We start from the raw sequence: 17,107 nt of genomic DNA, 5'->3' as shown, positions 1-17,107 counted from the left end.
GCAGGGAGCTGCCACGTGGTCCCCCCCACCGTGTGCTATAACCATTGTGCTTGGCTCTTGCCCTTTCCTCCTTTCAAAAGAAGCTGTTTTTAGAGTCACGGCTCTCCCAAAGTGCTTACCATCTCTCTGATCCTGGCTGGAGAAAGAGCTGAAGGGAAGAGCAGAGCATCCTCACCTGCAGCTCCCTCTCTCCCTCTCCCTCTCTCTCCCTCCCCATTTGCATCACACACACATCGAGCTGGGACCAGTCCTGTAGCATCCCCTCCCTGGGGAGCAGCCACAAGCACTGGACTCGGCAAGAGATGGAGGGAGCCCTGTCTCACCATCGGGTGCTGATGGACCACCCTGCCCAGCATTAATATGAGGGCTGGGGGCTGCCTTCCACTGCTCCTCTATCTTTCCCAGTTCAAGGCAGGAGGTGAGCTCATCCCTGGCTCCCCATGCTGATGAAAACCTACCCACAACACAAGTGATGCCCAAAGCTGCGAACTTTGCACTCAGATTTTGGGGTACCCAGCAAAATAGCAAGTGACAGCTGTGGGGGGTCTAGCAGCCCCTGCTCTCCCCACGGCTGGCTTCCTTCGCTCTGTGCCTGGGCTCCTTCCAGGCCTCGTTAGCCAGGTGGGAAAGGTGCCCTGTCCCTGCTGGTGTGGGACAGGTTGGGCCATTTGTTCTGCTGTTGGTTGGGGGGGGACCTTGGCTCTCGTTTGTCAAGCAACCAAGGTAATCTTGCATCATCATTAGGTTATTTCTGACAATTGCAACCATTTCCTACAGGTGTGAGGAACTGCTTGGTGCCCATCCCAGCAAAACCCTCTGGCCAACATCTCCTGAGCCTGATACAGACCCCTCTGTCAGCAGGTCAGACCCATCAAGGGCATCATGCAATTAAAAATCTGACTTTAAACCTTTCTGCCCTCATCCTCATGGGGCTTTTATCTGAGGGTGGGAGGATGAAAACTTCATTGCTCTGTGCTGGGGTCACTTATTAACCTGCTGGCTCCTAATGATGCGCTTATCTCCTCCTGCCAGCCCTGGACTCAGTTGGGCACCTCCAGGGGGGCTCTCCTGCCCTACGTTGCTTTCTCTTCATGAGCTTTTCATTTTTTTTTTTAACTGTTCCTGTGGATTTGCCTGGGGTGTCTGGCCTGGGGGATGCCCACAGGGAGATCGGGGAGCAGGGCAGTGCTCTGCCAGGCACAAAGCTGCACTGAGGCATGGGACACCGTGATGCTGATTCAGTGATGGGGACAGTAGGCAACACCTGATGGTCGTGTCTACTGCTGCCCAGCCACCAGTGGGGGTTTGCTATGAACCCCTAGACTGGCTGGGGTAAATATCTGAGGTCGCAGGTAGCAAATGTATGCGAGAGAGCACTGAATACCAACTCTACCCAGAGTCTTGCAGCTCAGATGTGGCTGTTCTCCCCCTTCCACCACACCCCCAGCGCACAAAACACATGCAAAAGCTGCCAGTGTGGGGTGCATGTCCCACAGGCAGTTCAGGGGGGTCACAGCTCCCCAGCCCCTCTCCCTGCCCCTGCCCCCAGCTCTGACCTGCAGTGGTGGTGTCCACATCCCTGGCTGCCAGCTCCTCCACCTCTGCCCTCCTACGCAGCTCCAGCCGCCGTGAGAAGCCTTCCCTGGGCTTCCAGAGGTCCTGGATGAGCAGTGGCTTCTCGTGGTCACCCAGGACCCTCAGTCCCTCCATCTGCCACTGCTTCTCGGGGCCCTCGAACCTCCCGATGACATCGCAGAGGGCGTACTGCCCGGCGCTGAGCTGGCTCAGCCCGTAGCGCTCCAGGGCCTCCTTCACCAGCTCCCGCGCGCCCGAGCTGCCCGTCACCAGCACGCTCTTGTAGTTGGTGCCTGCACAGATGTTGCCCCCAAAGATCTTCAGAATGCCGGGGGCCGAGAGCTGGGTGGAGAGCTCGGCTGGATCATCCTCCCCGGCTGCGGGGGAAGCAGAGGCTGAGCTCCGGTCCTTGTAGCTCAGCGTCCGGTACAAAACCTGGGAGAAAAGCCGGCTCTGGCGCTTCAGCCGGCTCTTGGATGGCGGAGCCATGGTGGAGGAGGATCCATAAAACATCGCGCGTGCAGTTGTCATGAGGCGCAGCTGGGCAGGGAAGAGGAAAAAGGGGAAGGTCAGCAGTTTGGAGGCCAGATGTGCAGCAGGGAAGACTGAGCAGGAACCAGCTAGTGGCTGTGGAGGAGCCACTGTCACCGCCAAGGTGGAAAGGGACAGCAGCAAGGGAGAGCCATTTCCCTTGTACAACCCAAAACACCAGCGGCCAAACTCAGCCAGACTCCAGCATGGTTACCCCAGGATGGATTTGTCCCTGAAAACATAGCCCGGAGTGGCCCCAAATTTCTGTTGTGTGTATGAAGAGGTCCATCTTGCCCAAGCAAAATGCACTGGGAGGAGAGCAGAGCCCAGTGCGACTTGGCGGGGGCCATCCTGGTCAGGAGCCAAGGCATCAGGAGTTACTTTCACTAACGAGTTTATGGAACAATCCCATTTTTTAGAGGCGAAACAGAAAGCTCAAGTGCAAATTCAATCACTCTGAGGTCACCGCTAAATGCTTTTGCTCACCGAGAGGCACAGGGTGAAAATGGGCTTTAATTAGCCTTTCTAAAAATGTCCTGACTGGCAAATCTCTTGGCTGTTGCTAGTTTGCGGAGGACGTTAAAGCATGCGGTGGCATCACTGACAAGGCAGCCCTGCACGGGCAGCGAGCGGAGGAGACATGGCCACAGCTGTGTGACAGCTCCTGGTAGACCACAGTCCCCAGGAATGGGCTGGAAACCACAATGATCTTCTGGCCGCAGGCAGATAGCAGTCCTGCCGGCATCTGGGCTGGCTTTGAAGTCGCATCCTGGATGCACAACCACCCAGCGCTTGCATCGCACTGATAATGCTGCTGGCCACACCACAAACCACTAGCGGGGGAGGTCCAGAAAGAGAAATTGAGCGTTTCTCATTTGGACAGGATGGGGGTTTCTCTCACCTCCAGATTTATAAAGGGCAGGGACTCAGCACACACGCAGCAGGCCCCCAAATGTCCCGTCCATGGCAATTGGAGCGTTTTGAAGCAGCAGCTGGCAAGATCCAGCTGTGCACAGCCAGGGAGATGCGGGGTGCCAGCAGCTTTCCACATCTGCAGCCCCATCCTGCTTGGGCAGAATCTCACCACCCAGCAACCCCAACTCTATCAGGCAGAATGATGTCGGCCCTGGAAAGCCTCCAAACCACCATCTAATTCAGGAAGAAAAAGCGTCCCTGCTGCTAATGGAAGAGGTCACCTTCTAACCCAGAAACAACCTCCCTGCTGTGCACAGAGGGTTTCTGCAGGGTGTGCGTCTCCCCCTCCTAGGACCAGAGGCCCACTGAATGCTGCAGATGGGGAAACTGAGGCACCAGCAAGCACTAAGGCTGCAGGACATGCCTGGGAGCTGCATCCTGCAACGCTGCTGCACCCCAAGTCACCCTTTCCCAGCCCACCAGGACCGTGAAGACGCTGAGGTTTGTCCTTCTTCCCAGCCCGCTGGCTCCAAAAGTGACTGTCTGGGTGCCACAGGGCAGGGAGAGGAGCCGGCAGCTGCCCTGGCACATCACTGCTGCCTTGCCCACTGAGACAGGACTTAGCGATCCGCCTGGAAAGCAGGGCTCAGCATCATGTGTCCTGCGCCTGGCCAGCCCAGCGCTGGCCCCAGGAGCTTCATTGCAACTTGCTGGGCTCGGGGAAGGCCGTTCCTGTTCCCACCTTGCAACTGGGAACACTCAGGCAGGGATGGGGTTAGAGCTAGCGCTGCTCCTCTAGCTGAGCTCAGAGCTGCTGCTCCCACTGGGGACATCCCTGGCGGCATCCCTTTGGGTCTGCTGTGTGACATCTCCTGGGAGTGCCGGTGTGGACCCGACCTGGGGAGCAGGTCAGGGCACTGGCAGACAGTCAGGTTCATGAACAGCTACCCCAGGCTCCTCGCGTGGCCCCACCAGCCCTCATTAACATCAACCAGGAAAAAAAACTACCCCAGCGTCCCTGTGAGACCTTGCCATCAAGGATGCAAAAGACAAAACTTTGTCATCAAATGACTGTTTTCAGTTCTCGGATTTAATCTCCTCTGCCCTGAACTACCTCCAGCACAAAGGGAAACCTTTTAACATCTGCTGGTGGCAAAATGACTCCTCCAAGCCCACATTGCAGGGACACTGTCCTCGCTTCTCGCAGGTCCCTGCCTGGTTTTGAACATGTTATTTATAGCTCAGCTTCTACAGAGCGCAGGGGTGAAGGCATTTCATGGGGGAAAAATAAGAAGCCTGGATCAGGAGAAGCTTCCAGCCTCGTCACCCCATTTTGCAACATCTGGAGCAACACCGGTGTGATTTCACCAGGCTAGGTCACCTGAAAAATCGCAGCCTTCTCCCAAAGACAGTGTAACACGTGGTCTTAATCCCCCTGAGGACTCTGATGGACATGATAAGATGATAACGAAATGGGCTCTTCCAGCATCCGTGTACTCAGGCACACCAGTTACGGGCATCTCCGAGGAGGCTAAAGGGAAACTGTGGTACGTGCAATACGTCGGGTCCCGCTGCGAGAGGGATGCTCCAGCTGGACCCAGCTACCTGGGGGCAAGCTGCCGAGGGTGCTGCCTGTTGGGCCACATCTTCCCACAGGCTGGTGGGACACATGCTCCTGGACCTCCCCAGCCCAGTGAGCCCCCTCCTCACTGCAGGCAGCCCGGTTCCCCAGCTGTGTCGCTGAAGGACACACACCTGCAGCTACGGAAGCACGACCCCCACTTTCCAAAGAGCCCCCTTCCTCTGCTAACATCTTCTCTGTTAATGACTATACAGGAATTAGTGGGATCTGTATGGGGATCCTTCACTTCTTCACACACCATGCCAGACCACACCAAAACCAGCTGCTTTCCACAGCCAGCACTGTCTGTATTTACTCTGCCGAGCTATGACAAACACTTTTGGTATTCACATGGCCACCACATGTCCTTCTACTACCACAACCAACTCTGCAGCCGCCGGGGACTTTTCTCCAGGCCCCTGAGGTTCCTGCTCCCACCACAGGTGAGCTGCCCCTTCCCAGTGCCCCCACCCAGGACCCTGGTGAAGCCTCTCCTTACCTTGCCATCTTTTTCACGTGCCTTTTCTCCTTCCATTCATCCTCTTTCTCAAAACAGGCCTTCTCCCCCGTTGTGCATCGTCCCAGGCGGGTGTCCGTCACACCTCTGCAAGAGGAAGAGGAGGAGCGGTCCTGGGCTGCTCACAGACAGCTGCTCGCAGTGCAGTGGCTTTGGAGGGCTCAGAGGTGCTGTGGCCCTGCTCCCAAAGTGCGTCATGTTTGCATGCAGGCCACTGAGCCTCATATATATCCTGTATAGCTCAGCATCTCGCTATATTCCCCCTGCCTCAAATCAAAAAGCCCAAGTGCTTGCTGCAGGTGAGAGCTGCTAGCACATAGGATGGAGAGGGTACATCACCACAGGGGACTCGTGGCTGGTGACATGTGTTTGCACATGTTCACCCAGCCACAGCCCATGGATGGGGAAGACCAGCCCAGTCCCAAGCTCAGGCTCCACCGCAGCAGGAATGCAGCAGCCTCGAGGAGGTAAGACGGAGCAAACCCACCCACGGTGATGCCACCAACAGCATCTACCCCATTGCAAAGAGACAGGAAGAGAAATATATAGGAAAAGAAACGTTATCAGAAAAGAAAGGTGAATGGGAGGACTTGGGACCACCAACAAGCCCATGGCCTAAATCTATCTCCTTCTCCTAAGCACTCATATCCCCATGGACACCAGGCTGGGGACCCTCTTATCTGTGGGTGAACAATGAGTCCTGGACCAGCCCTTCCCCCCAGCAGCCACAACATGCTGGGATGCTCACTGAGATTTGGTTTTCCAGAATCTGAGTCTATTTTTGCTGGAGATCAAGAAGAGCCACCAAACACTGTCCCCTCGCCTCCCACCACGGATCTGTGAGAGCACAACCGCTGGTAACAGAAACAAAGAGGGACAAAGCACCTGCAAAGTGCCTGAAGGGATTTCACGGGTCTTTCTCAGAAAGAGCCAGCAGGGCACAAGAAATACCCTTTATCCATGACTCCACCGTGACTGAAGACAAACATGCCATCTAATTAAATCACCTAATCAGGACCTCGGTGAGGGCTCCATCCAGCCCTGCTTGCTGGCCCGGTGCTGGGGCTATGGGAGAAACTTCCCACCAGGCGACGGGTCGTGATGTGAAAGGCAAGGGGACGCTGAGCCCACCTCTGCTGTTCGTAGTTTTTTCCAATGATTAATCGCTCCCACCGGTGAAATATTTATTCCTTATTGCCAATGTGTCTGCCTTCAGCTGCCAGGCATTGATTACTGTTACGCTTTTCTCCGCTGAGTTAACAAGCTTTTGGCTACCATGCATTTTCTCCTCTGCAAGTGTATTTAGATGCTTTAATCAAGCCCTCCACATTCCTCTCTGGTTTGAGTAGACTAACTGGATGGCCACCTCGCCTCTTGCTGTAAAACGTTTTCTACAGCCTCTTGGTCCCTTGGTTCCCACGTCACCTTCACCATGATGGAGAGATGGGGTTTGGCTGTCCTAAGCCCAGATTTGGTTCCGGTAGCACCCTGACCAAAAAAAGCAATTACCTGCTATGTCTTCCAGAGCAGTATTTCCCATTACCCTGAAAATTTTTAATTCTCCAGCACAGAAATCGGGACACACAGCCATCCCCCAGACACCTCCCGCTGGAGGAGGGAGCAGTGAGCCCCTGTGCTGCCTCTCCCAGCATCTGCAAGCAGCTCCTGCTGAAAATTTATTATCCAGATTAGGGACAGGAAAACACATACAAGTCCGGTTATTATTTTTGGGTGCAAAAATGTTTCCATTTTCCATTCTGCTCCAGTTAGGATGCCTTTCACTTGCCCAGTTTGCCATCCAGATTTGTACAGACTATTAACACTGTGCTGCTCAGGGTCAGCCCCAGGTTTTTCCAGAAATCATTTCTATCTCCTTCCAGATTAGTGATAAAAGCACTGAAACACCGAGCGAATGCTACCAGCTAGCAGTGCCCAGAAGCGATAATCTCCTCTGATAACTGCCTTTGAAATGGATCAGGTTTATTTAATACTGGCTTTCTTGACACTGTATAATGTCAGCCCTAAATACTGGACTGGACTGACTTTTTTAATACTGGAAAGTGCAGATTTTTACAAGAATATCACCTCGCATAGCTCAGACGCTTCACAAAAGTGTATTATAGCCAGAGAGTCATCTCTCGCGTTAGAGACTGAAATAATTTCTTCTTGCCAGGAGTTATTTTTCATATAACCACATTGGATGGCAGGAATTTATTCCTGGTGCTGAAGTCTTTAATCAATTAAAGCCTGAACCAGGTTTCTCCCTCTTCTCCCTGGGAGGATGCTATCAAACCGATCAACCTGTAGCTACCAGGTCATCCTACTCCCTTTTGGGAAGAGCAGCAACACTATTAAAACACTTTTTAATCTTCTGGAATTTCCCTGAGGCTTGTCCTGGGGCTCTTCCTGGGGCCATTGTAGCTCTGCATGGATGGGCGGTGAGATTTCAGCTATAACCATCCCAGAATGGCAATCAGAAAAGCTATTTCTCCAGATCTCTATTTGAAAAATTTCCCCCCCCCCCTTTTTTTTTTTTTTTTTAGGGGAGGAGGGGTGGAAACCAGTCAAGCCACAGCCTCAGTCTAATGGCAAAGACCATAGCCTGGACGCTGCGAGCAGTGGGAGAGGCTGCCCCAGCACTGCAATGTGGAACAAATTATAACTCAGAGAGCAAAGGAAATGAGAACACCCTGGACGCGACGGCTTTGACGTGCATTCCTCAGCTCCAAATCCTGCCCCTCTGCAGATCCTGTCCCTACAGCTGAAGTGGCCAGGCAGAGCCCAGAGCCCGAACCCCTCCGCTCTGAATCAGTCTCCACTCCCATTCCGGATCAAGCCCCTGCTTCAGAGCTCAGTCTCTTCTTGGCAGTTTTATCCATCTAATCTAGGGACAGAGCGGAGGCTGACAATGTCGATGCCAGCCTCGGTGCTGTCTTTAGCCGGATCAGAGCAGGTAAACTCCTTACCACGTTATTATTAGCAGCAGGCACTCTGCCATAGCGCCCTGGACCCCACGGCCCAGGGACAGTTCAAGCAGGATACAAAGGCAGTCCCGGTCCTGCAAAGCTGAATTTACAGTCTGTCCTAAAGGCAGCTCCACAAACTGATTATAACGATTTAGGACCCAATTCTCCAAAGGTGACAGGAGTCCTTTTAGCAGGTTTTCTTTCCTTGCTTTTTTCTTTTCCTTATTTGCAGCATCTTTTGAGCCACCAACGTGCGTCAGCTCTCCAGTAATGCGCACGTACAAATGCCAGCCCTCTGCCCAGGCAGCTCTATTCACACACACACGCAAGAAACATTTCACAAAAAGTGTTTGCTTTCTGCTGCCTTCCAAGCAGCAGAGTCTCAGTAGGCTACCTAATTATAAGATCTTAGCAATAATTTTTTTCCAGCGATAATTAACTGATCCTGGAGAGCGCTGAAAATAAGCACTTCCCAAGCAAGTAGCAAACTCCCCAGAGTTTTCTCTGCTAAAGTGACAACTCAGCATGAAACCGCTCCAGCCTCACGGGGACGCAGATCATCCCAGCGCCTCCCTGCCAAGAGCCAGGATAGCCCGACGGTCACAAGCAGCTGAATACAGGTGAAACAGGGTGTGTGGAACTGCAGTGGGATCCCAAGGAGTGTGGAACGGGACAAGGATCCCAAGGAGCATGCAGTGAGGAGAAGGATCCCAAGGAGTGTGCAAGGGGGAGAAGGATCCCAAGGGGCATGCAATGGGGAGAAGGATCCCAAGGAGTGTGCAATGAGGAGAAGGATCCCAAGGGGCATGCAGTGGGGAGAAGGATCCCAAGGAGTCTGCAATCGGGAGAAGGATCCAAGGGGCATGCAGTAGGGAGAAGGATCCCAAAGAGTGTGCAATGGGACGAGGATCCCAGGGGATAGGCAATCAGGAGAAGGACCCCCAGGGGTGTGCAATGGGGAGAAGGATCCCCAGGTGCCTTGGCAATGGGACAAGGACCCCAGGGTGCTGTGCCTGCCCAGCCCTCCCCGCCCGGTGCCCGGTGCGCTCCGGCAAAGCAGCAGGGCAGCTTGCGTCTCCCGCGGCACCCGGACAAACCCCGCCGCCACTTTCCTCCTGCCTCCACTTTCCAAGGGGACGAGAAACAAACGTTCCCGTCCGAGCGGGCGGGGGGGGACCTGCCGCCCCCATCCCGGGGACAGGCTCCAGCCGGCGGGGGGCTCTCGGGGATGCTAGAGGGGGGGATCTGCCCCCCAACCACCCCTCCCCTCTAAAAGAAAAAGGGGGGTACCTGGGGCAGGGGCTGCCCCCGCGGTGCGCGCCCCCCGCCCCGATACTCACCGTGCGGGGCTCGGCGGGGCGGCCTCGCTGCGGCCCCCGGCGGCTGCAGCGCCCGGAGCCGCCGGGGCTGCGCGGCTCGTCCCGCCGCCGGGGCGGAGCGCGGCGGAGCGGAGCGGCACTGTGGCGCCCCCCCGCGGCCGCCGCTGCCAGCGCCGGCCGGCAGCGCCGAGCACCCCGCGCCGCGCCGCGGGTGACAAACGTGAGCCGGCTGTCCCCGCCGGTGCCTGGGCACGGTCAGGGCAGTGGGACAGGCAGGGCTGCGCGGGGGAGGTTATCAAGCCTAACAGGTTTTATCAAACCAGTTCCTCTGTCGACCTGCGGGCTGCCCACGCGCTGGTGGCTGGAATCGCGGCGGTATGGAGAATGGCTGCACCGGGGAGGTCTTCCAGACCAGGTGGTCACTGATGCTCTCCCTCCATCGGTTCCAAAGTCTCCTTTCGGTTACAGGCGTATTTCTCGCCCGACTGGGTCTGCCCCACCTTCCCAGCCACGCTCCAGGAACAGCAGCGCCAAGGCAAAGCGATGCCAGGAGGCCTCCCAGCCCAGCCAGCTGCAATTATGGGTGAGCTGGAAGCTGTGGGTCAGGTTTTGGGATGAGTTCAGCTGCCCCTGGAAGCTGGGAACCCTCTCCGGCTCTCTGGGGAAGCTGCTGGGCATCGTAGCCTGGGGGGGATCCAGCCCCAGCCTAATTACAGCGGAGCGGTGGGAGCGGGTGGGCAGCGGGTGGGCACCCAGCTGGGGGGCAGCCAGCGCCTCCCTGCATGGGGGCAAATTCTCCCCTTCCAAGAGGGGGCCAGTGCCTGTGGGAGAGGCTGGGGAGGGGTCGGTGGGTGATGGTGGGTTTCCCCTCTGGAGTCCACAGATGTGTCCCCCTCCCCGGATGTGGCATCCTTCCCCCCCCCTGCAGCAGCAGCCCCGGGGCTCGACCATCGCAGGGGGGGCAATGGCAGGCCCTGGGCGTGCAGGGCTTTATGCTGAAACCACTTTGGTGAGATGCTAGCAAGCCCTTCAGCCAGCATCACCGAGCACAGGGCCACCCTCAGCCAACTCACCAATTTTATTATTTTTTTTTAAGGAAACTGCAGCTGGGAGCTCAGCCTGTCCCCAACCTCTCCGATCTCCCCGATCTCCCCGTGCAGCTGGTGCAAAGGGCAAAGCGGCGCTGGCCCCCGCGCGAGCCAAGGCAGCAGATGGCAATGCCACCCATGCACTGAGGTGAGTCAGGGCTCAGCACCCCACTGCCACAAGCGGGACCTCGCTGCTCCTCTCCATGCTGGGGAGCGATGCCGTGTGGGGCAAGTTCCACAGAAAATGGGTTTATTTCCAGATGCTGCAGGGAAACTAATTTTGGTTCAACAAGCAGGCAATAGTGAGGTATCTTGAGGTTTTATTTCAATTCTACTCCACAGGAAACAATATTTGCTAGCATTATCTTTCTTACATTTGTTTTTATTTGACCCAATACTGTGTTAAATATAAAATACTGATTGAACAAGAATGGATGGTGAAAAACATGAGATGCAAAAAAGATGCCCCAAACCCACCTCCAAAGACCTCCTGAATGTTACGAGTCATTTAAAATTAGTATAAAATAGGAGGGCAATCCGATAACGTGCTCTGCGCCTCCCACCCTGCTTTGCAAGGGAAGGATTTAGGAAGCGAGAGGAGAGGGGGGACTTCTCAATTACAGAGAAGCCCACCCAGCAAATCCAGGCTCAAGGCAGGGTGGCAATGTCCCCGACGGAGACTGGCCACCCATTCCTGCCTGGGTGTCTGCCCTGCCCTGGGGTTTCAGCAGGAGGCTGAGATGAAGTGGCCTTGGAAAGGTCCTTCTGGCACCTCCCTGTGCCTCAGGAGCCCCCAGGATGGATTTAGGGCTGAAAGCCCCCAGTGACAACATGGCTTCCAAGATGATAAATCCCTTGGGATGAAGCCTGAGGACAAAATGCTGTGGTGGTCCCTGGTCATCCTCAGCCCCTGCCAGGGGATGTTTGCCTGGTGGCTGGGACTGCAGTGAGCACGGTCTGTCCCCAGGGTGGTTCCCCCATGGGATTTAGTGATGGAGGGGAAGGAGACCCCGGCACACAGAGCCACAGTTGTCACTGTGCCCCATGGTGGCTCTAGGAATCAGGTCCCCCAGACTCAGGGAGAATTGAAGCACGTGTTCGCAAAGCACTGGTTCTCCTCCAAGTGCTTCATGGGGTCCTCACACGAGCCCTGTGAGGTAGGTTGGTGTCTTCAACCCCATTTTACAGATGGGGAAACTGAGGCACGGAGAAGGGTAATGACTAGCCAGACAGAAAAAATGGCATCTCCCATTCTGGGACCCCATATTCCACTATTCCAACCCCAGACGTGCCTCACCCACTGCTTGTTACTCACAGCTCATCCTTCTCCACCCCTCCATCTGCGGTAGGTGACGGAGCAAGGGCTGGGACCTGGGAGCCTGGGAGAGGCAGTAGCAGAGCCTGAGCTCACACTAGGTCATTCACACCCTGTCCCTAAGGCCACCTGTCACCCCGAGAGGCGTCCCAGCCCAAAAGCTGCTTTGGGGTGCCCTGGGCAGAGTCCCCCAGCAGCCACATGCTGGGCTGGGGTGCCAGGCACAGCACAGAGAGCCCCTTATAGGAACCTGCTGCCTACGGAGGTGAAAACCCACTGGATTTTTTTGCTGACCTGGTGACCACAGCCATCATGTCAGGAGGGGGTGAGTATCCAGATGCTTTCTCTTTGGTAATTTGCTGCAAAATGGCACGGCCTGGGAGAGCCAGTCGGGATGCTGCAGGCTGGGGGACCCTAAGCTCTGAAGGAAGTGGGGCAGACCAGGAGCTCAGCTCCTCAGCATGCTGCCAGAGACAGGAGATGTGGGATGGTGGCCATAAATCTCCTTCGCTTGCCACGTCGCACTGAGACTGCTGCAGTTGTGATTAATCAAGAGGCCAAAAAGAGATGATGGGAAATCAATGCTTTCAGGGGCTCCTGGGGGAGGACTGAGAGCAGCGCTGCTCTGCCGGCCAGCCGCCCCCCCAGATGCCGGCACACATCAGAGCCTGGCATGCACCAGACCCTCCTGGCTTCATCAGCTCTGCCGGTGTGTTTGGGGAGCTGGACCAGGAGTGATTTTTCCCATTCCAGCACCACTGGGACTGCTCCTGATGGCTGGATGGGTGCTCCACATCTTGTTATCCTGGCTTGGCGAGCCCTGTGTAGCTGTGGTTAGGCATCTGAAAACTGAGCAACACTAGGACATCCCCATCACAAGTCACCTCCAAGCATCATGCAGATGCGTCCCTTCCCTGCAGTGTCCTGGGAATGTCGGCAATCCTCCCAAAAGTGGAGTTAAATCTGATGATGAGCAATAGGCTCATCGTCAAAATGGGAGCAGAGAAGGTAGGCAGCCCTGTGATCCCAATCCAAGGGTGTTTGCTCCCCTCTCTCGAGGAGAAAGAAAATCCCCTGATGTGGATGTGCTGACCCCAGCCAGGTGGGTGCCAGGAGCTGGATCCCCCCTGCTCCCTGCTGAAGGCACGTGCACGGCAGAGCCTGGGAGTGGGGCTGTGCTTTGGGGCTGCCACCACCGAGGCTGGAGAGGAAAACAAAGCACCCCAAGGAGAAGGTGTCCATGGGGGTTCCCAGGGCACCCGTCTAGGGGGCACATACCAACTTGTGCACTTAATACTGGCTTAGAGAAAGGGTTTTCCAGTGCTCGGGGACTCTGGGGCACCCTGGAAGACATTCAAGTTTCGATCTCATGTAAGGCTTTGACTCCGGACCTCCCCGTCAAGAACCTGGGAGGGGGCAGTTAGTGTTGACGTGACTTAGGACCATTTAGGTCCTGGGTGTTGCAGGAATGCCACCGTGTCCCCCTCCCTGGCTGGGGCAGCCACATGCCCAGGCATCCCAGAGGAAAGAGGCCAGGTCTCTCCCGCCCTCCCAACTCCTCCAGCCCCCTGGGTAGCCCATGCTAAGGGCTTCAGTAGCCAAACCCAGGGTATCACTAGCCAGGGGTGGGTCGTGCAAGGGTCTCCATTCCCATGGGATGCTCGGGGCCAGGCAGATGAGCGAAGCCTCCCCAAACCCGCCAGCGAGTGGTCGCTTCCCTATTGCCTGCAGCCCATCAGCTGGTCACCACATTACCAAACCTTTGCCTAAAAACAATAAACAGTTCCCGAGATTAAAAAAGAAAAAATCTGTTTAAAAACAACCTCCTGGCTCGCTTGTCTGTGCGGGAAGGGCATCAGCAGCTGCTGCCCATGGGGCGAACAGGTGGTTTGGGGCAAGCCCACGGCACAGGCTGCCTCCCCACTCCTCTCCATGCCCCCATGTGCCAGTTGGCACAAACGATGTCTTTAAGGCGTCTAACGGGATGTTTTAGCCTCCAGCGTGCCAGGCTGGTAGAGGTACCTCCAAATGGCATAGTAGTGAATGCCAGCTCCGATGGCCACGAAGAGGTGCCAGATGGCATGGGCGAAGGGGATGCGGCCGTCACTTTTGAAGAAGACCATGCCCAGGCAGTAGAAGAGTCCGCCGGCCACCAGCTCTGGGAGGCCATCCCTGTTGGGCTGGGAGCAAGCAGGGAGGCAAGGGCTCAGCGGTGGCCGTGGCATGCCTGCCCTTTCCCCACCGCTCCATCAAGACCAGAAGCATGGCCCCAGCTGCAGGGTGCAGGCAGGACCCTCACTCTGCCTCCTGCTACACCCTCCCCTCCAGCAAGGCAGTGGGGACCCAGAAGCCCGGCCTTGCTGGTGGGGTTTCAACACCACGGACGGGAGGGAGGAGAGGAAGCCTGCTGGAGATGCACGTGGTATCTGCTGGGCACCCAAAGCACTTGCTAAACCAAACTGGGACACATCGTATTTGGGGATGGCTTTATCCATCACACAGCCTGGACCACGTCAACCCAAAGGAGACAAACTGGTCCCACTGGGATATGTCCCTCGCGCCGAGCCCGTGTGCTTCCAGCAGTGGCTTACCATGGAGAGGATGACCAAGGCAGGGAAGAAGCCCATGATAACATAGCACACCAGCTCCACCAGCTTGTACCTGCGGCCAACAGAGAAGCTGCTTGGAGGCAAGTGCAGAGGGAGCATCAGGGTTTATGCTTGTAATGCCCATGGCCGTGCTACAGGAAAAGGGGTGGAGGTGCCATCACGGCAGGTCCCATGTCCCCATGTGTGAGCCACCACCGCGGTGGGGCTGGCCCCCTGCTCTCCAGGGTGACAGACCCCCACCCTGGCTTGGGAGCTGCCAGCTCAGGGCCAGGCTTGGGGCTACGGGGACATCTGGGGCCTTTTGCTTTTTATTTGGTGCCACCATGTGGAAGAAGCAACTCACGGCAGCACGTCCCTGCTGCCACATCCCTGCCACCAACCGTCCTACAACCAGGGTGCGGATGGGGAAGGATGTGGTCCAAGGAAGCTCTCCATTGCCAGCTGACCAGGAGGCTTCCCAGGGACGCTGTGCCTAGCTAGCTGGCTGGCTGGCTGGCTCCATCCTTCTTGCTCTCTGCTGCAGCTCCACTACCGTCAGGACATTAGGAGGGGCTGGCAGAGATGAGCTGGGCTCTGCAACACCCACCAGCGCAGGACCAGGTGAAGGCACTCACCGCTCATGGAAGAAGAAGACGTAGACAGTCCCGATAGATGCCATGATCCAGATGATCCAGCGCATGTGAGAGGCCCAGGGACCCAGCTCCCTCAGGTTCAGCCTGCAAGACCCATCTGCGGTGAGGCAGGTGTGGGGCAGCACCCCGGTCTGGGCTGCAAGCAGCGAGGTGCCAGGGAGATGCTGCCCTCACCCCCATGGCTGTCCCACCAAAGGACCTTCCCAACTTGTAACTTCAACCTAAAGGGATTGGAATCTATCAGATAGGGAAGTTTTGTGGAAAGCCTTGAGCAGAGCCAAAGCCGGAGAGAGAAACTCTATCTGTGGAAACCCCTCTTTGATTTTCTCCCCTCTGGGGGGGGGGGCAACTGATGGCCCACACCCACAGGCAACTCACCAGGGAGCGTACGATGCTGCGATGAAGAAGTAGATCACCATCCTGTCAAACATGTGCAAGCAGTGCTCCACGGTCCTGCAGAATGGGCAGACAGATGGGTCACAGCCTGCAGCACCAGGGGCCTCCAGACCCTCTCCCCCTTCCCGAGCCCCGAGCAACCAGGGCTGGTACCTGAGATGCCTCTTCTTCCAGGAGATGGTGTGGAAGATGGTGGAGACGATGAAGAGGCTGGACAAGCCAAAGCCATAGATCCAGGCTGAGATAGTTTCCCACCGGTCATCAGAGAGGATGTAGAGGATGGAGCTGCCAAGGATGCTGGGCAGGATCCAGAACTGGAAGGGAGAGGCAAACACGTTGCTGCTACTGCATTTCCATTGAGTAGCTACAATACAGTCTCTGCTTGTCCTTTTAGGCGTTTCTTATGCAGCTGGCCAAAGCTACCACCCACAAGAGGCAGGCTGGCCACCCACATGGGCCAGGCAGGGTCTCTCCCTGCATGGTGCAGCTCCAAAATCGCTTCTCCAGGTAGAGGTAGGGAGGAGGAGGAAGGTACGAGGAGCATGGCTACCTCTGAATCATATCCCAGAACTCAGAATGCGAGCTGCCAAGTCCCAAGGGAAACCCTGATGTGGGGAGCGCTCGCTGTCACTGCCGCGTAGGCAGCCCCATGGGGCACCTGTCACTGTTCCTATGTGAAAAACATTCCTTTTTCAGGCAGCTTTGCAAAATGCTCCTGCTCCACTAAGCCCGCAGCCAGCTTCCCTGGGGCCATGGGGCCCCGGTGTGTGAGAGCAAGGGAGATGCACACCAGCTTCCCAAGGCAGGAGGGAGAACATCCCCACTCCTGGGCAGCAGCTGGAGCACATCTGCGTCATCACAGCCCTAAGATGCTCAACAGCTGCTCCAGGGCTGAACAGACATTTTTAGGTGTTCCTTGAGGCTCCTCAGGGGATCCCTGGAGAGTTGAGTACCGTCCTCCCTCACCCTGGGACGGGGACAGGGACTCACTGCGTGGGTGGCACAGTTCGCCGCATGCTCGTACTCCGTCGGCTGGTACCTGCAGTTGGATGGGACACGGTGATTCATGAACCTGCAGTGAGAAACAGGGAAAGAAACACACTCAGTGGATGGGGTCTGGGGGAAAGCCCTTTTGGAGGGGTCTGCACAGGGATACCCCCCTGCCCTCCAGCCTGGAGCCCCACCTTGGCTCAGCTTTGCTCCAGCTGTCCTGCAGAAGTGACCCCAGCACTGGGCACGGCTTGTCCATCTGGCTGGTCCCAAATACCAGGACCCCAGGTCTTGCTCAGCTACAGCTCAGGCTGAAGCATCTCCCAGCATCTGCCATCGCTTGCAGAGCAGAAGGCAGGAGTCAGCTCTGCCTGCTGCTGTGGGCAGGAGAGGGCGGGCAACGGCAGTGGGGGGAAGAGGCCCAGCAGTGAAGAGGGCACACAGGGCACTTGGAGGACCTCCTGCAGGTCCCTGACCCATCCGTCAGTGACACCTTGGTGTCACGGCAGCTTGCCCAGCTCCAGCGAGGGTATCCCCATGATGCCTTTGGTTTCTGGGTACCACCTGCATCTACCTCCTACCCGCAGGGGCTGCACATCCCATCACAGATTGCTGCAGGGGGAATCCCCACTG

General features: G+C 56.6%; 3 protein-coding genes across 6 annotated transcripts in view; 1 reads left to right on the top strand and 2 right to left on the bottom strand.

Annotated features, from left to right (window-relative positions):
* RADIL (Rap associating with DIL domain) overlaps positions 1-9,544 on the bottom strand; it is a 26,138-nt gene extending 16,594 nt beyond the window's left edge. For all 3 annotated transcript variants that reach the window (XM_080383859.1, XM_080383860.1, XM_080383861.1), the window contains exons 1-3: positions 9,466-9,544; positions 5,142-5,246; positions 1,557-2,115 (exon numbers count right to left, since the gene is read on the bottom strand). In XM_080383859.1, the coding sequence (XP_080239985.1) occupies positions 1,557-2,115; positions 5,142-5,177 (595 nt within the window). In that variant the 5' untranslated portion in view covers positions 5,178-5,246; positions 9,466-9,544. The remainder of the gene's footprint in view (positions 1-1,556; positions 2,116-5,141; positions 5,247-9,465) is intronic.
* LOC308063706 (uncharacterized protein) overlaps positions 5,608-17,107 on the top strand; it is a gene marked incomplete at its 5' end in the record, with an annotated part of 26,563 nt that continues 15,063 nt past the window's right edge. Inside the window, 3 exons of the mRNA XM_080387012.1 lie at positions 5,608-5,626; positions 9,402-10,027; positions 10,541-10,680. Of these exons, the coding sequence (XP_080243138.1) occupies positions 5,608-5,626; positions 9,402-10,027; positions 10,541-10,680 (785 nt within the window). The remainder of the gene's footprint in view (positions 5,627-9,401; positions 10,028-10,540; positions 10,681-17,107) is intronic.
* MMD2 (monocyte to macrophage differentiation associated 2) overlaps positions 10,674-17,107 on the bottom strand; it is an 18,727-nt gene continuing 12,293 nt past the window's right edge. Inside the window, exons 2-7 of one of the 2 annotated variants that reach the window (XM_080383916.1) lie at positions 16,475-16,556; positions 15,638-15,798; positions 15,467-15,541; positions 15,071-15,172; positions 14,439-14,508; positions 10,674-14,027 (exon numbers count right to left, since the gene is read on the bottom strand). In XM_080383916.1, the coding sequence (XP_080240042.1) occupies positions 13,824-14,027; positions 14,439-14,508; positions 15,071-15,172; positions 15,467-15,541; positions 15,638-15,798; positions 16,475-16,556 (694 nt within the window). In that variant the 3' untranslated portion in view covers positions 10,674-13,823. Of the gene's footprint in view, positions 14,028-14,438; positions 14,509-15,070; positions 15,173-15,466; positions 15,799-16,474; positions 16,557-17,107 lie in introns of both variants that reach the window. The other variant, XM_080383915.1, reaches the window with a different exon arrangement.

This window comes from Falco punctatus, assembly GCF_963210335.1.
Source record: "Falco punctatus genome assembly, chromosome: 4".
NCBI lineage: Eukaryota > Metazoa > Chordata > Aves > Falconiformes > Falconidae > Falco > Falco punctatus.
The sequence above is the reverse complement of the archived record's forward strand: the minus strand, read 5'-3'. Positions and strand labels throughout refer to the sequence as shown.